Genomic DNA, 24,469 nt, shown 5'->3' on the forward strand with positions numbered 1-24,469 from the left:
AAACCTTAACAATAGCTCTTTGGATATAGAAACAGGGTAGCATACAGTGTGAGGCATTTCAGTATTTAGCTGCAATAGAAATCCAGTAGTACAAATATTTTTAAATATGTATAATTTCTTGTTTCATGTTCCATCTTCATGTGCTCGCTTGAAGGCTTCCAGCTTTGGCTTTTTAAGTTGGTCCAAGAGTCACTCAGCTGAAATGATACATCCTGCTAATCATGCTTTGTAGAATTAACTGGGCATAGGAACAGTGTCATTCCTTATCAGCACAAGTAAACATTTATCAATTACTAGAAACAAATGTTGACAAATCCATTCCTTTTCATACTATTTGGAAACAGAAATGGCCTTCCCTTTGGTAAATTGGCAGTGCCCAGGCATCTGCTAGGTGCTTCAAGGGAAATTCTCTGATTGGAGACAGCACAAGTTTCCTGGCCAGGGAGCTTAATAATACAAATTTGAGCAAGAGCTGAGTGTTTGTGACAGAAGTGGGGATGGAGAGCAGGGCCAGAGCCACGGGGAGCAGTTTTGGGGTCAGGTCACCGGCTCTGGGTGGGGATTATGGAGGCCACTACCTGAGCAGGGCAGCTGGGGGAAGTGCTGTGTTCCTCCTCAGCCTTCCCACGCGTGCGGGGACCTGTCCCGTCCCCCCAGCCGGCTCCTTCGGCAGCGCTGGCTGCAAGCACCAGGGAGAAGGGTTAAGTCGTATCGCAATGTGACATAACTTCTCGAGAAGCTAATGCAAATAATGGGGCATTACTTTGTTTGCATTGTGAGCAGGCTGGTGAGAGTGCGTTTGAGGAGGGATTTAAAAGAAAAGATGTGATAAACTGAGCATAATTAGCAAAACATTTCCTTATGGAGAGGTGGTGCAGAAGAAAGAGAAGAAAACATCAGTCTGTGTGAGCCTGAAAGGAACACCAGGGATGTGTACATGAGAGGTGGTATTAGTCTGATGACCAGGGCTGGATTTTCAAAGGAGGAGCAAAGAGCAGATCTGCAGATGGTAAAAGCATTTATACTGAAGCCAGAGGGACCTGGGGCAGCTCCCACCGGCTTTGGGCTTGCTCTGAGAAGCCCCAACCTGATGAAGGAGTATGAGGAGCTCTGGTTTTGAGGGATCCCAGAGTTGGGTGACTTCGAAAGCAACATTGTAAGGCACTGGGGTGGGGTGGATGAGTGCCGGGGTAGCAGAAGGGACGCTGCGCTGCAGTCATGACCAGGTCAGCCTGGATCTCGCAGTAGAGTTGTAGAAAAAGAAATACCAGAGCCTAGACACATTTTGGGGGGACAGAAGGGGTAAGGAAATGGAAGAGTCAAAAGTTATCTGACTCCGAGTGCTTGAGTGGAAGGAGAGGTGGTGGGCCTGCTGACACGAATGGGGTGGGAGGAAGGGAGTTAGGAGGAACGTGAGGATTTGGTCCGTCGTACATGAGCGCGCTGTGCTGTGCAGCATTGCCTGCCTGCTCGCACTCCTGCCATCTCATTGGGAACCCCTCCAGGACACAGACATCTCCGTGACAATTGGCGCTGAGCCACGTCCTTGCTGGCGCTGGCCAGGAGGGACGAGGCCGTTAGGGACGTGGCAGCTGGCTGCCCCGGGGTGGCTGCGGCCGGAGCACGTGCGAGGGGCTGGGGACAGCCGCTTCCTGCTACTGCTTGCATGAGCTTTCTGCACTGGACTTTGGTTTCTGTCAACCTACAGCCTTTCATCAACCTCAAAACTGGTCATAAATTTTAAAATATAGTATGGCTCTCATACAGACGTAACCCCATGCCACTCCTTCTACATATTTCTGACTTATTTTCATAAAAATAACAAGCTTACAGTGAGTTCTGGGGTTCAGGCACACGTGTAAGGGAACTGGTCTCGTCTGAACCGATGCGCACGGCTGTGAAGGTGCTACACCATTTGGAACAGACATCCTCTCTGTTGAACAGGAGACAATCCCGTATGCACCCAGACACCGTGCTCACAGCTCTTTGTCAGAGTATGCTGCATGCTCAAAAGTTATGATTACTCAACAGAAAATAATGCAACAATTTCTAAGCAGCTCTTGATTCTGGGTTGGGTGAAGTAAGCTCATTTACATTTAAATACCCTTAAGCCCCTGAAAGAGTTTGAATTTTTCATTATGTTTGGAAAATAGCTTTTGCTTTTTTTCCTGTCTCAAATGTTATTCTCTTATTTACAACCAGCCCTTGTTGTTCCACTGCAAAGCTTCTCATTCACGAGCTGATCCTTTCCATGTCGCCACTTCTTTCCTAAGCTAGCATCCTTTTTCAGAAGTCTATGTATTCTCCTATTCAGCTGTGTCAGGCATTTCTGTAAACTCCTTCGCCGAGCTATGGTATGTGAAAAACATCACAGATTTTCCTAGACCTTTCCAAGACCTTCTTATCTCCATCACTTTTTCCTGTTTTGGTACTGCTTGTCGTAGCCTGGAGAGCAGCAGTGTATGGGTGGAGTGTTTATTGTGGCGGGTCATTTGTGATACCATTACTTAAAACTGATGTTTGGGTTTGCCAGGATGATTCTGTGTTAACAGGTTTTTATTATGAAAAGCATAGCTGACCTTTAAAGTCCAAAGGCCATATTTATGAATGACTCAGCTTGCTCTCAGCGTGGCTGAAGGTTACAGTACGCAAACAAAAGCCGAAGCATACTTCTCCCATCTAACTTTTTGAGAAAGCAGTATTTGCCTCTGGCATTCACCAAGGGAGCGTTCCCTTTGTGTGCAGGAGGAAAATGGGGCAGGCTACAATAAAAGGCATTGTTGGTCCCAGCATGCAAAGAATGATGATCCAAGAACCGAAATAATAGAAAAGTGTCGGGAGGGAATTTAGTTCACAAACATGTCAGGATAGCTTCAGGCTTACTCAAGTTTTGATTCAAGCTTCTCATTCTTCTTAAATTCTTTCCAGGCCAAAATGGATTAAATAGTTGCTAATCTTCAATCATCCAGCATTTCCCTGGGATCAGTGTTCGAGGATGTCCTCGCCGTGCCGCCGTTTCAGCCTCCAGTTCCTTAATGACAGTAAACCCCGGGGAATCAGAGAGTATGTGCTCTTGTGCTGTGGTTAGGATCTGTCTCCTCCAATTCCATCATTAAGGTCTCTGCAGGAGGGGCCTTCTTGCTTTGTGTCCTGGACAGTCTCTGTCACGATAGTCAGCAAGTATGACCAAGTATTGCACCCAACATGTACATAACTGGTTATAAGCTATTGGTTTTATGGAGCTGGTTTCCAGACCAGAATATTCCCCGACAGCTGTGTTTACAAATCACTGCAAATAAGAGAAGAAAACTGGTCTTGCTGTGACATACCTAGGCAGATACTGCCAGCCCTGGACTTTAAAAAAAAAAATCTAAAAATGTGTCTTTTTTCTTATCTTGCTAGTCCTATTGGAATATTGTCCAATTGAACTGACAACAAACCAGAAATAATAATAATAAAACATTCCCATAATAGATGTTATTTCTGTCAAGTCTCTTAGAAAGTTCAGAACATGTCTTTTTCCCCTCTTCTTCCTCATCCCTACTGAAAGTCCCTAGGAGCTAATGCCAGGCAAGAATTTGCGGTAGCAGCTAAATGTAAAAACTATGTAATTTACATCCTGTGGCCCTATCAAATATAATTACAAACCATGTTCACAGTGCTGCAAATTACACAGCACTTCACCAGTGTGGGGGATGGCATGTTGCCTATTGTGATAGATGATCCCACACCTAGAACTGACTGGCAGCTTTTATAAAATAGCAAGGCATTCCTCTTGTGTCTGGCTGATGAAGGACAGATGGTCTTTTTCTCCTTCAAGGAGAATTCCCATCAGGCTTTATTTGCAATAGTTTATGTGCATGTGAATTATTTGTAGTAAAAGAGAAGGAATATGGCATTTATTGGTGAACTATAATGCACTGAGATGAAGCGAAATTTTTAACTATTTCTTGCATCAACAATAGTACCGGCTGTTCAATATTTTTTCTTTCTTTGACAATGGAGATCATTTTCATTAGCTCTAAGGCACCCTTGTGCGTCTCTGGCAGTGTAAATACATTTATACCTGCCTTTAAGGCCTCTCTGCCCTTCCAGAGCAGTGCAGCAGAGGCTGAGGATAAATGAGAATCAAAATGCTATTAAAGGAAAAAAAAAACAACCCCAAACCATAACACAAGTTAATGCTCTTTAATGTTCATAATACTCTTTTTAACCTTCCTCCTCCTTAGAAGTTCACATGTGAATTGGAAGGTTATGGATGGCTCAAGGGGAATGACAGATTCCCTCTTACCCTTTCTTTTCTCCCTTAATGTACCCCATAGCTTATTTCTTCTTTGGTGAATATAGTTGAATCCTGTTCATCTAATCTTGCGGCTTAATTAAGATAATCTAACCACTTTGTGCAAACACAAGATGATTTATACAGCAGAATGACTTGGACATTGTGGTCCTGAGCTGTTGGTATAAATGGGATGCTATTTTACCTTTGTCTTTTTAGAGCTTTTCAGAGCCCTTGCTCTTGGATCCACAGGTGCTTAATGGATGTTCCCACTTTAATTCATAATAAAGTGATAATCATGATGATAAAATAAGAGGCCTGAGCTTTTAGTGGCTTTTTTCTTCAGTATGCTTTGCACAGCTTCACTAATTGCATTAGATGCAGGCCTGAATTATTGAAGGCTTCTGAAAAAACACATATTTTGGTCAAGGACAATTAGGAGGAGTTCCTGGAAACTGTTTGCACTGCTCAAGCTTAGCGATCCATTAGTTACTTTTATTTATACAGCACCAAATACATGCCAGGAAAATTAAAGAGATTATCAAGTTCTATGAGAATTTTTTTGCTATATTGTTTCTTACAAGGGAAGTAAAATCTGCTTTTTCCTCTTAGAATCCAGACCTGCCTCAGTTCACAAAGGATGGATGCACACTGTAATCACAAAATGCATAAAACGTAGGGCTTCATTTCCAAGAGAATCAGACAAGCCCATGGATGTCAAAATGAAACCTCTCTCCGCTCGGTTTTCAACGCTGACGGCGGTGTGCGCAGCTGACGACGTGCCTGCCTAGAAAGCTGGTTACCTGCTCGTGCAGGCGAGCATTCAAAGGCGGCACCAGCGGGTGGTCTGCGTGCGTGATCCTACACGCAGTTAATTAGCGCTGCAGCTCGGCCACGGCCCGTGCTGCTTCTCCCCATCTATAAACGCTGCTCCGAACGTGGCCAGCAATGCAGAGCCTGAGCGGCCAGGGTGAGGGCTAGAGAGGATGTGGGGAAATTCGGTGCGAGTAAAAGAAACAAGGGGCTGATGAATGAGTGGGCAGGAGGGCAATAATTAATGGGAAATGCCCCGGGTGGGGGAGGGTGGGCTGCAAAACTAAATGGGGGGTGAAAAACATTGAAAATGGAGTGGAAGAGAGAGGATGCTGCTTGGAAGGGTCTTGTGAAAATCCCTGCGCAGCGCAGGGGCTGGTGGCCATCGCAGAGCATCCGTGGGGCTTTGGGAGGATCGCTCGCTGGGGGAGCCAGGTGTGAGCAAGGATTTGGGGGTTTTTTGTTAAAAAAATATATCAGTGCTAGCAACAGCAGGCTGCCTGACTGTAATGAGCTTAATGAGTGTGGCACAAGGGATGTTTCAGGTAGAAGGAGAAATGTGGGATTTCTTGTGTGTGTAATTAGGACACTTGGCAGCTGGGTAAGCTTTAATTGCCATCCAAAGCTCCCGATCTTGCCAAAGAATGAAGAGAGTGAAGAGAGCTATTGATTTCCATCTGGGCAAACAATTTACTTCTTAGCGCTCATCAGCCTGATGTGTATCTTCATTCCCTGTCACTGCTGCGTGCAGGCTAAAGCTGCTTTCATCGGCAGATTTCAGGTGGGGGTTCAGTTGACTATGTGGCTAGAATTGCAAGGCGTTAATGGTAAAAACCGCCTCACCGCGCTGTCAGTGCACAATGTGCTGTTAGTTTTGGAAAATCTCCACATCTCTAGGTCCTTATATAAAGCGTCTCTTTGCTGTAGTGTCCAGTTGCCTCCCAAAAATAAAATGGGCACAGAGGGAGCCTTCTTCTCTCTGCTCAACAGGAGCAAGGCAATGTTTATTTTATATGATGCATGTTTGTTTATAAATGTGGTGTTACTGAGCAGAGAACTAGATCAAAGAAGTGGATTTTGCATTTCACTTTGAAGACACAGATGTCCGTAGTCAACATGATCTCTTTTGGGGATGGCTTCCAAATTTCGTGGGCTAAATGCCACGTTTTTGCCCTGTTGTTGACAGTTTCATTGTTCCAGGGGCACATGGCTGGTGCAGGTCATGATCTTGAAACAGAGACACAATGAGAAAACTCACATGTAGACGCAAAGTGCAGCAATTTCATTAGAAAAAAAAATTAAGGGGTATTTTAGGGGGGAAATGTTGAGAAGAGAGAAAAAGGAGGTAGAATTATCTTTGCAAAGCTATCTAAAGAACAGACTTGCTGCAATTTCCAATATGCAAATAGCTTCATTAGGCACAAACAGCTTTTTAGACAACTAATCAATCTAACGTTGTGCATGTAATGGAGATTGGTGTGCCTGTGCAGGGTAGACATGTGTGTACGGTTTTCTGAAATTAAAAAAGTAAAGGTTAGAATAATGAATTCCCTTCTGTGGAGGAATGGATAATTAGTAAATGGAAATATTCAGCAGATGCAACTTCTGTACAAAATTCCATCATATAGTGCCCCAGGGGCATTGGACACTCTACAGTAAAAATAATCAATAGTCAATGGTCAATAGTAAAAATTATTAGATGTGCCCAATTCTAGCAAAATTATTCATACACCAAACAGGAAGACAAATGCATACAGGGCTGTTTTCCTTTTGCTCATGTTTTGATCTGGAGTGACTTTACTAGAATGACTCTACACTGACAGCAATGATAGGGCGGGATCAGCCTCCTGATATCTAAATATTGGGTAGGTGTGGTAAAGTTAAGTGATGGCTTATAAATTAAAATGAAAGCAGTACTTGACTAATGTCTAAAAGTAACATTGTCTAATAAGTGTTATATTTTAAAAGTGGCTTTTTCTGACTTACCAGGAAAGACATGCCTAACATGGATTAATATGATCATTGACTAGTCATATCTCAATTTTTTTTGTTTGTCTTTGTGTAAGAAAGATTTAACTTCATGCAGTAGGAAAAAAAATAATCCCAAATTCAAACAGACCCTCTTGGAAACAGTGATTTATTTCCCGTTGATTTTAATAACTAATCCCACTAAAATAGCCTGTAGTGGAAAGCAAACCTTATATATGGACAAGATAGTAGAGATAAAAAAGGCAAGTTTTAGATTCATACTTGCCAAATTTAAAATAAGAAAATGATGCATTTTCTGTTGGTTGGTTAGATCTTGAATTCCATCTTGTGCTATTAGAGTATTTTTAAATCATGATGTCACTGCTCCATTACTTTTGTATGTGTGTATATATATCTCCCTTTCTAATCAGGAGATGACAATATATGCAGCAAAAGTCATCTGGTACCTCAGACAGCTGTTAAAATACAACAGTTATTGATATATCCCCTTTGTTATTCAGTGTTGGATTATAGTCTCATTTTATATGCAGAGCAGTTCTACTGTTTGTAACAAAATACTTCCCACATGACACTGTCTTGTCATCCTCACTGTTTCTGGAGAGATTTTGAGAAATGACTCATGGTGTGGTGTGCCCTACTTAGGATACTTCAGATGTTGCTTTTTCCGAGGTGCTTCCCCAAGCCTTTGACTTTCGGGTCCTGGATGACAGATACCCATAAGTGGAAGTGCCTGAAACCATTAGTTATATTTAAATATATGTCTTTCTCTTGTGAAAAATAAATAAAAGAATGCCTTTCCCTCTGTTATTAAAAAAGTTGTTTTAAATTACTTGTAAGTGAAAAGAATAAATAAATGTATAGTTCCATTCCTGCCATTAACACATCTGTTAAAGTGAGAAGATAATTTTACTTTAGATCTATCCTGTAAAACTACAACCATAGTCATTAAATAATTATATTTAATCTAGACGCACAATAAAATTTCTTCCATCCCCACTTACTGTGTCCATTACTATATGGTATTTCTTCTCTGATCCTGAATGGAATAAGAATATGAGCATTTTGAGGCACTAGTCTATATGTATTTATAGCAGTAAGGAGTAGAACTGCCAAAATGCATGAAATACACTTTTCTGTTACTGCTTTCAGAGAAATCAATATGAGAGCAATCTGCTTTCAGTGCTGATTTTGTCTTTGCAGTTATATTGTGAAAGGCATAACTCGTCCTCTTCACTTGATTTCACAAACACATTTCAAACAGAACTGAATTTATGTGGTCAGCAAAGCTATCGGCAAACATACTCGCTATGTGAACTGCCTTCTCCTAGCAGTTTATTAAGACAGTATTCATTCCTTTCCAATAATGTGGCCGGCAATGTTTGTACGCCTACCTAAAATTAAAGCAGTTGAATTTCCAGAAAATATTAAGTTACAATCAACTGTAGAAGGATAAATATTTTGAAATATCAAGAGATCAGACAGAAGTATGAGCATTGGTGCAGAATATCTGCAGCACACAGCAAATAGTAATTTACAGGTCATCACAAGTCCTCGGGATTTTTGGGGTAGAAAAGAAGAGTTGTAACCATCGGTTTCAAGACAACACAAGAAAAGGTGAATGAGATTTTTTACTGGTGTAACTAGGCGTAGTTCCTTGCAGCTGAATACAGGATTGTGATTTCTATAGAACCGAATGGGAGGAGCTGATTTTTGGTAGAATTCCTGCTAATCAAGTGAAAGGACAGGAGGGTTTCTATTATATATAAAACGTTGCTGTTGTTTTTAACAGCAGAATTCAGTTTGATCTACCTTTTTGCTCTTTGTGTTCTGAATATGCTGAGGTGCAAATCTTCATTTTGGTTGTGTCGATCTGTGAGACAATTCAGATGGACTCTGCGAAACCTGAGTGCCAGGCTAACAGCAACTTCATGAAAGTCAACGAGGAGAACTGCAGAGATTCGCAAATGGGTGGATCTGTGCAAAATAAAGAAGTTGTACCTTGACACATTTGAACTGGACATTAGGAAAAGGTTTTGCACTACAAGTGTACATGATTCTAACACCAAATACACAGAGATGGGCTCTGATCTTCTTACTGACATTCAGAAAACAGACCTTGAAGTCCCATAGATGCGTCAGCTCAGCATTCCCTCAGAGTCAAATGTTAGGTGGTATCAAGGGTACCTCAGCTCCTGCTGGTTTATCTGCTGAAGCCCATGAGCTCTGTGCTGCCTCTGGTCCCCACCGTGTGCAGTGGCACTACATGTCAGGGAAATTGTGGGGCGCAGGAGTTCTGTCCCTTTCTGAACTGCACCTTAACCACTCCATTTCTCCATTCTTTTTCAGCTGGTGAGTTAGAGGCATCAAGAAACCTCCTGGTTAAGTGATACAGAACAGCACAAGTTCAAATGGAACAAACTGATCACCCGCTGCCTCCCCAAGCCTTCCAACCAGTGTCACTGCCTCCGTGCTACCTGCTTCCTATGGAAGCACCTACCTGTGGTTCCCCTATGGAGGGGCAAACAGCTATTGAACATTTCCCTTTGAAGAAGAAAACATCATTTCATATCTATTCTGTGATGAATTACAGCAAGAATTATTGCCACCAGCCTGGATACATTAATACTGAAGCTAATCTGTGTATCTTTTCATGTTTTATAGCTTCTTAACTCTGACACTTAGGACAGCATATTAATAAACTCAGTAAAAAAGCCTATTGGAAATCTTTCACTTTCTTAGCTTGCTTCGTGATGTATTAATCTGTCTGTCTCTAACACTAATCTTAGTGCCAGGGAAGCTGGCAAAAGAACTGCTTGCCCTTTGCAGGCACACAAGGGAAACTGCAAAGTTGTTGACTTGTGTGCATATGTATACATGTATAGATATGTGTGTGTGTGTATATATATATATCCATATTCTCTTTCTTGTGGGTACAAAAGCTGATTCCACTTCAACAAGTTTCAGGTAAATATACAGTTTCATAGTTGCATTTGCAAGTTATTGATCAAGTCAACACCAAAAGTGCACCAAGCATTTACAAATCAAGGCAGAAGATGCCTAAGCGATAAGAAAGGCTGGGAATTCATTCTCAGGCAGCTGGCTCCTGGAAGGAATGGGAAATGCAAACTACGAAAAGCAAGAAATGCTGCAGCCAAATGTCATTGCATCTTACTGCTGAGCTTGCAAGGGCTTTTCAGGCAACAAGAGGGAAGGACAGCCTGCCACACCTGCGGGGTGCTGCCAGCTGGTCAGCTGGCTCCACAGAAAAGGGAAATGGAGACTTGGGATAAACATTAAAAAGCAACTCAAGTTACATTGCAAAGGGCTTGAGTCCTTTAGAAAATATTAACCTGCATCAATCAGCATTTTTAAGCTTTTACTTTTTTAGGGAATAAAGGTATAGTTTTGGTGGAAGACTTGAAAGGGAGAAAAAAACCAGCATGTGCATTATTCCTCTTGAATCAGTGCAGCCTAGTTTAGCAGCCATGATTTACCAAGGATTTTATCCCCCACTTCCCTCAGGCAGCCTTTTAGTGCTGCCCACGGGGGCACCTGCAGCACCTCACAGCAGCTGGGGCTGGATTCATGAGACCCATTGAACAATAGCTGCGTAAATAGCTGCGTATGGCATGAGCCACCCCTCTGCTATTGCTGCAGCCGGTGCTTTCTCGCCAAGCTGATAAAATAGCATACTTTATTAAAAATGGTGTCTGATAGCGGGAAAAGTCTTATTGTCTAATTTTCCCAGGGCAGCCACAACAAGAACAATTTACAAAGCACTTATCCTAGCCCTGTCTCCTTTCTCTCCTGGCTGACGTAGTATTTCTGGCGTATTTCTGGGAAGTATGTTCATCAGGGAAACAACTGGTGTCTTTCAATTCTTTTTTTTATAAGAGAGATGTCAACTATTGTAATTCAGCATAAATTTCCACAGAGTACTAATCTCATTTTTAGTCATGGACATCTGAACCTTAGGTACCTAACTGATGCTTTTTTTTCAAATTCAACAAGTGACTTTTCCCTGCCAAGAAGTGGACGTAAGGCACGGTGAAGGTGAGGAGATAGAAGCACAGGATGTAAATGGCCAGAGTCCTGCAGTTCTCTCCCCAGTGATCTGTTTGCTCAGCCAAGTGCATCCAAAAGTTGCTCCTGGTAGGACTAGTGCAACCTATTGTAACAAAACACATGGGAAGACTACAAATGTGAGGAATGCCCAGCGCCTCTGCGTGTTGTCCAGGCTCCTTGGTGCCATGTGTCATGGCAACAATGCTGCCAAAGCTGACTTTTAAAAAAAACTCACCCTTTGACAGCTTTGTCTCCCAACAACTGCCTAGCTGTCAGCTCGTGGGAATTCCTCCTTCTCCAGAGGATGCAAAATGCCAGCTGAGAAAACACCCAGTTCATTATCCCATAGCAGACAAAACAAATATTGTGTGTCCCCTGAACCAGCTATATATAGAATTAATCTGACCCTGGTAAGACTCTGTGAGATAGCTTGGGTTCAACTCAGGCAAAAAAGCATGATTAAAGTAACATTTTTCTCTTCTATGGCTGTAAGACCTGATCTTGTACCTTTACTAAAAGAATGGCCCATTGATTGTAATGGGAGCTTTTCCTGCAGAGCAGGGTTTGCTTCTATTAATAATGACATTTGGCTGGGCAGTAGTTGCACAGTTTTCTATTGAGCTGAAGGAATCACTTACACCTGTATTCCTTTTAAAAAGTGAAATTCAGTGTCTCCCCATCTTTCTGGAACAGATTCCCATCGCCATAGTGGGACGTGCTGGTGACTGAATGGCTCAGCTGCCATCTTGTCCTGGCTTTTCACCATCTCGAGTTTCAAGTAGCATTTCATTAATAGTGTGAGAGATGGCCATTAAGGCTTTTGAGCCAGCAGTTCTGTTCCAGCATCTGCAAGTGATGGGAAGTGTGTTCAAACTTTGCAATCAGCCCGCGTGGTATGTGTTTGTATTCAGCAGTGATCCAAATTCTCCTTTGTCACGGTCACACAAACTGTCCAACAGCAGCGACCCGCTGTGACCTTCAGTCACCTAGTGGTGCACATAAAGGTTGCGCATTTCCTACTGGGGACATTAGGCTCATCATTACGTAGCTGTTTTCACAAAAACAATAATTTTCAGTGTAAAAATGATAATAGAATCATAGGACTGGAAGGGACCTCTCCTCATCCATCCTTCTTCCCCAGCTCTGGCTTTCTGCTCCTGGCAGATATTTCTTTAACTTCTTCTTAAAAACACCTGGTATAGAGGTTGCACATTCTTCCCAGGCAATCTTTTTCTCTGCTCCTTATCATTAGAAAGTTTTCCGTATTTTTCCTTGCAATATATTAAGTCCATTGCTTGCCTTCTACCTCATGGAAATTCCTCCCTTCATCTTTGTGGCAGCTTTTTACATAGCTGCAGACTGTCTCAAGGCACAGCTTTAAAAAAAAAAAAATCTTATCAATATGCTGCTAGTGATTTTGTCAAATGGATGAAATTTCACTCTGTGTATCAATGACTTTTCTGTCATAACTTTTAAGCCATATCTCCTGTTTCAATATCTATGCCTTTCTCCTGAAAGTGAATGCTCTATTCACATTTGCATCCTCAAGTACATTTTGCAAACCAATTTTCTTCTCACTGTCACTGCCAGCAGATGACTCTTTGTAGTGTCAATCACAAAACACCTGGATTTGCATCCTTTTCTGTATGAAACATTTTCTCCTTCCTAAATACAGCTTTCTGTGATACTGCTTAAGCGGTCTGCAGTCCATCTTCTGTTGCAAGCATAGTTTTCATCATTCTGCATGAAATCCGTAGTGTGACACAGCTTTTTTCTTTACTGGGGGGCAGCTTTGCTCTGTTACATTAGTCTCTCCAGCAGGACAAAATTACAGGAAAATACTGGATATAGAGCAAGGTAGACAGTAAATACTATGTCAACGACTGTAGCTGACCCATTTTGTATTACTGCATATGATGAATTTTAACTTCACTCCTGCAAGACTGTGTGAACACATTCTATTATGTAATGTTAATTTGTGAGTAAACTGATATTTTGTTAATCTTATTATAAACATACACAATTTTGTTCTGGTTGCATCTGTTCCTAGATTGTTAATGTTGCCTTTCTGTTCAACATAAATAATAGAACAATCACAATCAGCAAACAGATCTTTGTTTGTATTTAAACTGCACTGGTTTATACATTTATGGAAATACAGATGACTTTTTTTTTACTGTACTCATTACTTCTGTAACCTTGTCTAAATAGCTAATGATTTGTCTTCCCAAAACACATTGTATTGGTAGCATACCACTATCTCATAACACTGCATCTCATAAAACATCCTCCTTCCTCCAGCCTTGTCTCCCATAATGTGGAGAGGTATTGAGAAGCTGTCAGAAGTGATACCTGGCCAGCTCCCAGGTGCAGCCGGGGCTGCCTGAGGTCAGCCTGGGCCGGTGACAATGCCTCCAGGGCAAACCTCGCTGTCCTCACGTAGCATGTGCATACGAGATGACTGTGTGGCATCACCTCATATCTCATATTCCTGTAATCTCAGTGAGATCTAAAAATTGCCATCGCTTGTAGATTCATAAGGTATTTATGGATGTCAGAAAAATCAACTAGAACTTTCCAATCCGTTGGCTGCAAGAACAACTGTTTTCAATACCTTTTCAGATAGGAACCCTGGCAATTTTTTTAAATTACAGAAGGATAGTAGCACATTTTCTTCTGGCTAAAAGTCACAATAACAAAAAGCAAACCAAAGAGTGCCAATGGCCACATCCCAGATCTGTAATAAGCAAAAATAAGCTTTAACAACTGTGGAAGGATCACACGTTATACCAGAGATGGTATAATACCATTTGTAGTGTTTTCTCAAGAATTTGAAATGTCCTACATGATAGCAACTCAATTACCTGTCCATTTGGTTAAGGAGAATAATATTTGCACATTATTCAAATACTTATTCAAATAACTGTGCCTATGCACGTTAAGTAAAGGCAGCCTTTACAGGATATTTGGGGAACGTGGAAAAAGCAGATGAAAATCTAGTCAGCTGCCATTTTGGAAACACATTTTAATATTTCCATCGTGCTATTCATTAACTGTATTCCCAAATGCTGAACACGTGCCTATATCCATGACAGTATGGCCAAGGCGGCTGCCTGGGTTTTGCCTGAGCACCAAAGGGGGAATGCGGAGCTGTGTGCTGGTAGGGTCCCCGCAATGACCAGAGGGACACTTGAAAGAGCCTTGCCAGTAAAAGCTGGAAGGAAAATTCATATTCCTCCTCTCTTCCCATCTGCTCCGGTGAGGAGAGACCTTGGAGGGACCTGGGAGGGCGGCAGCAGGAGCAGCGTAACCGGGGGCTGGTACCGTGGATGTCGCCCATGGGGTGAGGTCTGGTCCAAAGCCTCATTCACCTCCTGCCTGGAAGCCAGCGGTGTGTGCTGGGAGGGCTGGCCCTTGGCCGGGATAACCTCACCTCGGGACAAAACCTGGGGAACAAGAAACAGGGGGAAGTAAGGGTTTCTTTTAGGGGAAAGGGTGGAAAATGCTCATTGTTTCAGTCCCTGAGGCAAAGGTGGAACAAAACGCTGGCGTCCCTTCTACACTGCAGAGGTGGCAACTTTGACAGCGTACAGCAGCAGAGCAAGGTGGACGCAGCCAGTGAGTGGCCCTGTAGAAAGCCATGATGAGGGATTACGAAGTGGCTGGGTTTATTTCCTTTGGATTTGTATTTGGAACTGCCTCCGTCACGGGATATTCTTCCTTTGGCCACAGGGACAATCTGCCCAGCCTCTCGCTCCGCTGCCTGGGGAGCAGCAGGCAGCCACAAAGGGCACACAGGCAGCCAGCCCCATACGGCCTCAAGCAGGAGGGGTAAGCAGCCTTCTGCCCTGCCCACCCCCAGCTTGAACGAGCGTAGAAATGTGGGGAGATGCAGGTGTTTGAATTCTGTTAGCGTGGCTATGTTTATACATAGTTACGTGAAATTACTATGTGAAACCACGCTGCCCCTCAAGCCACATTGTGGTAGCGGAGCCCCACGGCAGGCACGGGCAGCTCCAACGCCCTGCCCAGGCGAAAGCCTGGGGCAAGCGCCGGGGCCGCCCCACGGAGGGTCCAGGCCCCACCGCCTCTCCCCGGTCGGGCCGCTCTACCCCTGAGGGGATCGCCCCGGTCCCGGGGCTCAGCCTGGCCCCTCAGGGCTGAGCTGGGGGTGCCTCCGCTCCCGCCCGCCGCACAGGTAAGCGGCGCCCTGCGGGGGGCGGCCAATGGCACAGCCCGGCCGCCGCCGTCAGCCAATGGGAGCGTGCTTGGCGGCGGCCCCATGGAAATGTGCCTGGTGGGGAGCCAATGGGGCGCGGCCGGGCCGCGGGCGGCGCTTTATCAGCTGCCAGGGCCGGCGGCGGCGGTCGCGGCCGCCCGTCCCTCCCTCCCTCCTCAGCGCCCCGCCGCGCAGCATGGCCGGGCTGGGCGGCGGCCCCGCCGCCTTCGGGCGCTGTACGCACGCCGTGGTGCGGGCGCTGCCCGAGTCGCTGTGCCGGCAGGCGCTGCGCAGCGCGCCGGGCCCCGAGGTAGACTTCGCCCGCGCGGAGCGGGAGCACCAGCTGTATGTGGGCGTGCTGCGGGGCAAGCTGGGGCTGCAGGTGCTGGAGCTGCCGGCCGACGAGAGCCTCCCCGACTGCGTATTCGTGGAGGATGCGGCCGTGGTCTGTGAGGAGACGGCGCTCCTCACCCGCCCGGGCGCGCCCAGCCGCAGGAAGGAGGTACGGTAGGGGCCGGGCCAGGACCGGGGGGAGCGGTGTCCCCGCTGTGCAGGTGGGCTCGGGGCGGCCGCGCCTTCGGGCGTGTCCCCGGGCCCGCCCCGGCGAGAGTGGTGTGAGGGGCGGCGGCGCAGCGCGGCAGCGGGGATCGCTCACGGAGCAGCATCCTTCCTCGGTGGGACCGGCACGGCGGGCCCCGGGCAGCGGCTCTTGCGCGGCCACCGGCTGGCAGCGCCCGGTGCTGCGGAGCCTGGCTGCGCTGGGGGTTTATCGGAGAGCGGTGTTCTGCTCCTGAAAACAAGTGGCCGGTGTGAACTGTGACTCATCCTTTCTGGGGCGTGCGGGCTCCTGCCCCGTGCCAACTTGCCTAGCTCGGTCCTGCGGGATGGATCAGTAGTCGGTTGTGCAGGTTTGTGTCCGTGCTGCAGCACTGCGCAGTTTAAACCCTGTTTTCATAACATGTTCAACTTGAGCTATGTTCCAGGCAGTGCGTTACCAATCCTATGGTAAGTGTACCTGCTGGCCCGCGCACAAGGGATGGGGTTTGTTTTGGCGTACTTGGTGTTAGCCCAAACGTCCTTGAACCTGATGTTGCCTTCCTTGTGCAGCCACTACACACCCATGGATGTATGGGGGACACAGGCCATCTTGTTGGAGAGGGATGCGCAGCCACAGGAGCCTTACTTTAGGTGTTCTTAGGACTTTTTTTTAACGTGCTCAGCCCATTCATAAAGTAGTTTATTAGGCAGTGCATGCGTTGAAATGCCATCCAGTTATCTCCTTCTCAACAAGTTGCGAGTAGCAAATTAAACAAACATTACCTTGTTTGAAGCTGCAAAACTCCACACTGGCAACCTGCCTTCCTGTAAGCATGTCTTAATGTAACCCTCTTCACATCTCTTCTATCTCCCATCATCTCTGTGGTACCATAGCTCAGCTTGTGATCCACAAGCATGTACTGCTGTGGGATAGGGCTGGGCCACTAGCTGTACTGTACCAGTAGCTGCTCTTGGCCACTGATTGCAATGGATGAGTATCTCCATTTGCTATTTTTGATGTAGTGCCCTTTTAGCAATAATAAAGTTTATTTTAATTTTGTCCAACAGTGTAACAGTCTGAGATACTGCACAAATTTTGTATACAGGCACTTCCTTGTGTGTACCCATGCGTACTTATTGTTTGAAGCACATCTGAATGCTCTTAAAGGTCACAGCATCAGACTAAAGTGTGTTTGCCACATGCTGCTCTCGGAAGCAGCTGTTTCTCAGCCAGAGTCCAAGTGAGTTTTCACTGGTCCTTCCCATGACTCACTGGTATGTAGCTATGTGAATCCTATTGCCATTTGTAAAATTTCCCCTTTAAGAAAAATATCTCGGTTACTGAATTTGCACAAAGTGCAGTTCCCCAAAGGGGAATTGTGCAAATTCACAAGTGTGTGTAGGGAATTGACTCTGGCTCAAAAGGGTTTTTCCCATTTGGAGGTCTCAAATTGTGCCCATGTGCAGTCAATTACAAGAGACAAGATACGGGAGCAGAGCTGAATGTGAAAGTGGCTGTAACTATTTGCTGTGCCATTTGAGGTGCTGTAAGGAAATTAAAAAGCACAAAATGAGGAAGCAAAGGATGTGGGGTATTCTTTACTGTCTACAAAGAAGCAGGTTACTTTCTCCTTCTCCCTTCACCACCTCTAGTTGTTCCGGCTCAGCAAAAGTAGTGGACAAAGACACATAACCCAAGGTTGCAGGAGTAATAGAGGAGAGTTAGCGATGTGTGAGGCAGAGAGGAGGGGTTTGCTGGACCCTTGAGCAAAGCAGTGTTGGATGCGAGTACCTGACAGCATTAGCCCTCTCCTGCGGTTAAAAACAGCAAATTAAGCACCAAATTAGTAGTATCTTGCCTGTTATAAGTACTAGTCAGGTAAAGCAAAGCTTCTTTTCTTTTAACAAAAATGCACAAGGTGTCACATTTACTTTTGTAATCCTAAATATGTTAAATTGTTTTAAACCATAATTAGATGTTATTTCCCAGCATTCATGAAAATTAAAAAGAGTTGTGCTGTGGGGGATGCATATGTTAACAATTTATCATTGAATTAAACAGTTTATTGTCAGTTTGAGAATAATACAAAACATTCTGTTCTGGTGGGTTTTTTTGCTTGACCCATGCCTGTTGGCCCTGAGACCAGGTTTCTTACTGATCAGCACTCCCTATTTTGCATGAAGTCATAGTTCAGAAGTGATTAGACATAAAGCCTGAACATGGTGAACTTTTACTAGAAACAGCACAACAGATTTACTTCTTTCCATGGGTGACTTGTCCAGGCAGAGTCATGAATCAAGAGGAGAGAAAAAGCTTTGAAGCATAATTTGAACCTTATTAGTTTTCTTGAATGATGGAGCAATCACTCCCATGAGTTTTCTGTGAAGTAAAAATGGAAAAATAATTGAACAAACATCCTCTTAAAATTATAACAATGCATGACACTGCAGTGTAGTGCTTGTCTGAACATGTAACTCTTAATTATTAACAACAATTCTTCCTCCTGGGAACATCATTACAGCAGTGCTTTGGAGAGAGGGGGAGAAGATGCTTGTTTCTGTGGGATAATGCCTGGCTGTTCCTGGTCCCTCTCCCCTCTGAGGCATCCCCTGGGGCAGCGTCCTCTCCCTGGCAGTTGTGTTTAGCTAGTGAGTCTGCTTTGTTTGAGTAGTTAGTGACTGGGATGTAGTCTTGAAAACCGTAAGATGGTCAAGGCTTTAGAAAGCAGAAATGTGTACATGACTACTTTGCCCAGAGTTCTGTGTGCCCTGATGGAGGGCTTGGCATGTGTCTTGGGCATCTTGGCAAATGTCTATGAACCTCACTTTCATAAAGAGCCCCCCAAGAAGCAGCAATGTTTCTTGTAGCTTCCTGAGAGGGTGTTTCCTATTATGGCCAGAGCTTCTCTGCTCTTGCTGCCTTCAGCCCTTGTTCTGGAGGTACCAGTTGCAGGTGCTCAGGCAGCTGAACCTCCTGTTCATCCTGGTGGTGGCTGTCAGCGACCTCCCAAGGTCTTTTGAGGTTTATATTCAGTTTCTGATTTCCTCATTGAGGTAGTTCCTGGAAGCTGGTGGCAAGTGAAGTTGCTGTGGGGTCTGTCCTAGCATCTACCCTGTTAAATGTCTCTACTGGTGACCTCAAGGAGATGGGGGCATCTGTATTGAGCTGTGAAGGTCCCCAAACTGGAGTGAGGGTGGCAAGAGTGAGAGGCAATACCCATGAGGTCCAGGCTGCTGTTTAGAGGGACCTTGTCAGGCTGAAGGAAGGGTCTGACCCAAGGGGACCTTATGGAGTTGAACATGGACAAATACAAAGTCCTGCTCCAGGGAAGGAAGGATCCCTTGGTGGGAGTGAGTGAGTGGGTGGGGAACAACTCTGCAGAAAAACCCCTGGGGGGTCTGGTGTGCAGCACAGTGGCCATCAGCCAGCAGTGTGTCCCTGTGGTAAAGGCCAATAGGATCCTAGGCTGTGTTAACAAGAGCAGAACCAGTAGACTGAGGGAAATGATTACCTTTTCTACTTGGCACTTGTAGACTGTGTCTTACCAGGAACATGGAGCCAGGCTGTTCAGTTGTGTGGCAGGAGGGCAAGGGACAACAGACCTAGATTGAAACATGAGGTTTTAATGGGGTGTAAGGAGAAGACTTTTTCATAGGGACAGCCAAGCAGTGGAACAAGGGCCTGGAGAAGCTGTGCAGTTGTCATCCTTGGAGGTTTTCAGGACCAAGCTGGATAAAGTCTTGAGTAACCTGGTCTATTCTCATAGCCTGCCTTGTCTTGAGTGGGAGGTTGGCCTAGAAATCTCCTGAGGTCCCTTCCCACCTGGATTATTCTGTGAGTGTGAAACCAGTTATGTTAGATACATGGAGTCAGGCATTTGTTGGTTGAACTGCTGTGAAATCTTCACTGTTGAGACAGCAGACAGTCATTAAATCTAGATTGCTCCTGGTCTGATGGATCCACTGCTGGAAAATCAGAAGGATGAAGCCCCATGAAACCAGTTTCTTCATGCTGCTTCTGAAAGACTGTACTCCTACCTCAGCTGGCTTGGTCAACCTGGTACAAAAGTGAACCCAGGGTGTTGTAGTGCATTGTCACTCATACAGTCAGCTGAGGGAAAGAAGGTGGTTGCATTCTATGTCAAGCACCAGTTTCTCAAAGTGCAATCTCTATTCTTTTTACATAATGTAAGTGCAAACCCATAAATATTTTAGCAGTACAGTTGGTGTACGCTTGGCTTAACCCAGTTAATGTAAAGCCCAATTCTTGAGCATGGACTCCTGACCTGAGCCTCCTTGTAAGGCAGGACTCAGCCAGGCTTGTCTTGCTGATCTGTTAACTGTTTAACAGGCTTCTGTACAGAGCAGGCAGGAGCAGTGGAGGAAGGGATGAGGAGAAACAGGGTTGTAGGGTACCATTTCTGCAAAGAATTAGAGAGAGGGCTTGTGTCCAGGAAACCTGCCAAGAGGCATGTGGTAGGTCAGGCTCTGACCTGATCAGACCGGTGAAAGTTGAAGAGCAGAGGGGGCTGCCAAGGTGTATTCCAAAGACAACAGCCTGGTTGAATACACAGCTGGAGCAGTGCTGTTTCAGGTGCATTGTGCCTCCTGCTGAACTGTCTGCCAGATGCATGAACTGAGCAGCACTGTCTCCTTCTCCCCTGTTTCATGCTACTGAAAATCCGTAATGCAATATTTAAGAACTGATGCAGCATGTTCTTTCACTGACTAGACTCCTTATTAAGAAGGCTTGTCATCAATTACTGTAGCACTGTATGCAGCAGGCAAATTTCTGCAGTAGTTTGTAATAGCATTGATTGAGCTTTCAGGCTTTATAGATACTATTGCTTACACCTCCAGCACCACTGGATTCTTTGCTGATTGTCTGTCTGAAACAAAATAAAATCTGGGGTTATGTCTGTTCTTGCTCCAAGTTATTGTAGGGAGAAAGAGTTGAATTAAATTTGGTCATGTTCAGCCAGTACTGGGGAAGAGCCTGGTATTTTTGTAGTAAAGTAGAAAAATTAGTCATGCATTTAATGGTTTGTTTGCAAGAGTTGGACTTATTTCAAGGCATTATGTTTCTGTGTTATCAACTTCTGAACTTATTTAAAATTCATAGTTTCTGGGGAATTTTCGATTTGGCAGAAAGGTAAAGGCTTTTGAAGTAAGCCAGAGGTAGATTGCTAATGTGGATAAGCTGGTGTTTTGTTTAGCTGTGTGCAGTCACCAGTGCGCTTGACGTTCAAGTTGAGTAACTCCAATGGAAATGCTGTGATCGCTGATCAGATTGCCAGTTCCAGCATCTTTTGTTCCAGCAGTATGTTCTCAATTGCTTATGCCTCTAGTATAAACTCTTCACGTCACCTTCTGAACACAACAGGGTTATTGCTGAGAAAAGCCCTCATCAGCACATTGCTCTTGCTGCCTAAGTTGTCTTAATGTGCTTGGGATAGCACAAAACAGCATTTCCACCATTTCTATGCTTATGCAGACAGATGGAAACCCAAAATTTCACCCATGGTGACCTGGCCTCTTCTCAGCTGGTGTGCTGGGAAAGCTTCAGGAGCTGCTGCAGAAGAGATCACTGTGGCTCCTTCCTTTGTTAAGAGGAAACTTCCACCCAAGAGTTCTGTTATTCCCCACTCCCTCAAGACCCACTGGGGACAACTTCTGGGGCTGTATTCCTGTGTTGTGGGAGGATAGCAGCCTGTTCCAGGGCTTGCTAAAAGGGGAGCTGTGGGAGCAATCCCCTCTCTAAGGGGCGAGATGTCATTTTTTTTTTTTAGATTTCAGTAAAGCTTTCGATACTGTCTCTCACAGTATCCTTCTGGACAAAATGTCCAGCATACAGTTTGACAAAAACATAGTGCGATGGGTGAGCAACTGGCTGACGGGTTGGGCCCAAAGAGTTATGGTAAATGGTGTTACATCAGGCTGGCGGCCAGTCACTAGTGGGGTTCCCTAGGGCTCAATTTTAGGGCCAGTTCTTTTTAATGTTTTCACAAATGACTTGGATGTAGGATTAGAAGGTGTTGTGAGCAAGTTTGCAGATGACACCAAATTGGGAGGAGCTGTTGATTCCGTCGAGGGTGGAGAGGCCTTGCAGAGAAATCTGGATAGATTGGAGAACTGGGCAATCACCAGCTGCATGAGGTTTAACAAGGGCAAGTGCCGGATTCTGCACCTGGGAAGGGGCAACCCTGGCTATACATACAGACTGGGCGATGAGACACTGGAGACCAGCCATGCTGAAAGGGGCTTGGGGGTCTTGGTTGACAGCAGGTTGAACATGAGTCAGCAGTGTGGCCAGGCTGCCAGGAAGGCCAACTGTATCCTGGGGTGCATCAAGTAGGGCATTGCTAGCTGGTCTAGGGAAGCGATTGTCCCACCCTACACCGCACACTGGTGCGGCCTCACCTCAAGTACTGTGTGCGGTTTTGGGCACCACAGTACAAAAAGGACATAACTACTGGAGAGTGTCCGAAGGAGGGCAACAAAGATGGTGAACGGAATGAAGCTACAACAGGGGAGGTTTAGGTTGGATATCAGGAAAAGGTTCTTCACTGAGAGGGTGGTTGGGCACTGAAACAGGCTCCCTAGGGAAGTGGTCACAGCACTGAGCTTGACAGAGTTCAAGAAGTGCCTGCATAATGCTCTCAGTCATCTCCTCTGATTTGGCTGGTCCTGTATGGGGCCAGGAGTTGGACTTGATCCTGGTGGGTCCCTTCCAACTCAGGATATTCCATGATTCTATGACAAGCAATCCTTCAGCAGTGAGGACAAGGGATGAGCAGCAAAGGAGTATGTCAAAGCCCATCCTCTCAACAAGCATTGAAGAAGCCTCCTAACTGCCGTTTGAGCATCTCTGGGTACCTCTTCCCAAAACTGCTTCCTGGGTGGCAGGGCTTTGTCCACAGCAGTGCTTCTGCAGAGCTTCCAGCTCTGCTGGGCCAGGTAACCTACTCTTCAGTGCTGAGCACCCTCAGCTGCCACCCTCCTCCCACCCTGTACAGCTTCTGCAGGGATGCACAGCCATATGTGAACTAGAGCATGCATCCTGTGCTGGGCTGTAGTCCCAGCTGCAGCTTACTGCTTGCAGGAATGATTCTCAGACCAGTTGTAGGCTTCTGAGAAAATAGAAGGCAAAAAGTTTAGTAACTTATGTCTCTATTGCATAGACTCAGGTAGTACTACATAGCTACTGCTAAATGCTAGATATTTCCTCCACTGCCTCTGTAGACCTGGACAGCTCTGTAGGATACTGGTGTGTATTGCAAAGTAAGAGAAGCTAGGCTCAGGAGACACAGATTCAAGGCTCTGCTAGCTCCTGAGCTTAATTAGGTTATGGGGACTTTATTTTATTTTACAGCATATGCTAGTACAAAAGAACTTGTATTTGCTGACTAATCACTTAAACCAGCATTTCTCTGCACAACTGGCAAAGATCTGTCTCATTTCCATGGAGGATTAGCACTTGCTGATCACTAGAGAGGCAAGAGATAAAACATTTTATTACCAATTTAAATAGTTCATAGTTCTTTAAACTGTTATAACAAACCATGGAGGTCTTGTACATTTGCACTGACCCCTTTGCATGTCCTTGTTGTGCTTTACCCTTGAAGGCTAACTTTGGTGTTCTGCCTAGAAAGCACAGAGGTTACCACTGTGTCATTGCTTAGTGCTTAAAATGGCAGGTGAGTAAACATGGGAAAAAGCTTTACATGAAGATTGACAAGTTAGGAATGGCACTAGGTACCTTTCCACCCTCTTGTGAGATTGTTTTCTTGAATACCTTTCCCATTCTACACTGAGCCATATATGTGCTCCTTTAGCCTATCCTTTTCACCATCTTTTTAGTCTAACCTCAAAATTAGAGTGAAAATGTGCAAGATATTGTCAGTGTGTTTTCAGTATAGCTGAAAGTAAGTTGAAAAGTACCAACTGACTTCAGAGAGGATGTATACCTGAGTTTTAATGTGGGTTTTGGCTGTCTTTTTACAGAGCATATAATTTGCAGAACCAAATGTAATGATCTTCCACAAAGTATGTGTCATTTGGAAGCTTTCTCCAGGAGCAAATGGGTGATGCCCATCATGGGGTACAGGAGGCAACTCTTGACAGAATCTGCATCAATGCTTTCTTTAATATATTTCATTAGCTTTCATTTTCAGTGTTTTGGTATTAGCATATAAATTAACTGAAAAGCACCCAGTAGAGGAGAAAAGCTTCTTAAACAGTGCTTAAGTTTGCTCTTAAACAGTATTGAGAAGTTTAAAAAACAATCCTTTGGACAGTATTGGGTAGACCTGTATCAGGAGCCTATGTAATGGTAGTGTAAGTAGACATGAGAAGGGATGCTTTAGCCTCCTAAAGCAGACTATTTCAAAACCAGTTTGATTTGTTTCTGACTCTGCCCTTACATCTGCTTTGCTGTTTGAGTGTTATCTCATGGTTTGGGTTGGTGGTTCTTTTGGTCTTAAAGTTCATTGCTGGTATAGCTCTGACCCCACATTAATAGGGCTGGCACTCTGGGTGAATTTGCTATGCCAAGAACTGTATTTTCT

At 44.9% G+C, this 24,469-nt stretch overlaps 1 protein-coding gene and 1 long non-coding RNA gene across 4 annotated transcripts in view; both read left to right on the forward strand.

The window, feature by feature from the left end:
• Positions 1-13,279, forward strand: part of LOC129209102 (uncharacterized) — a 36,363-nt gene extending 23,084 nt beyond the window's left edge. For 2 of the 3 annotated variants that reach the window (XR_008577982.1, XR_008577980.1), the window contains one exon: positions 4,892-5,088. This is a non-coding gene — a long non-coding RNA (uncharacterized LOC129209102). Of the gene's footprint in view, positions 1-4,891; positions 5,089-9,427 lie in introns of those variants that run through there. The other variant, XR_008577981.1, reaches the window with a different exon arrangement.
• A 2,192-nt stretch (positions 13,280-15,471) lies between these two features.
• Positions 15,472-24,469, forward strand: part of DDAH1 (dimethylarginine dimethylaminohydrolase 1) — a 65,296-nt gene continuing 56,298 nt past the window's right edge. The window contains exon 1 of the mRNA XM_054833148.1: positions 15,472-15,867. Within this exon, the coding sequence (XP_054689123.1) occupies positions 15,562-15,867 (306 nt within the window). The 5' untranslated portion in view covers positions 15,472-15,561. The remainder of the gene's footprint in view (positions 15,868-24,469) is intronic.

Source organism: Grus americana, chromosome 8 (assembly GCF_028858705.1).
Source record: "Grus americana isolate bGruAme1 chromosome 8, bGruAme1.mat, whole genome shotgun sequence".
In the NCBI taxonomy this organism is placed as follows: Eukaryota; Metazoa; Chordata; class Aves; order Gruiformes; family Gruidae; genus Grus; species Grus americana.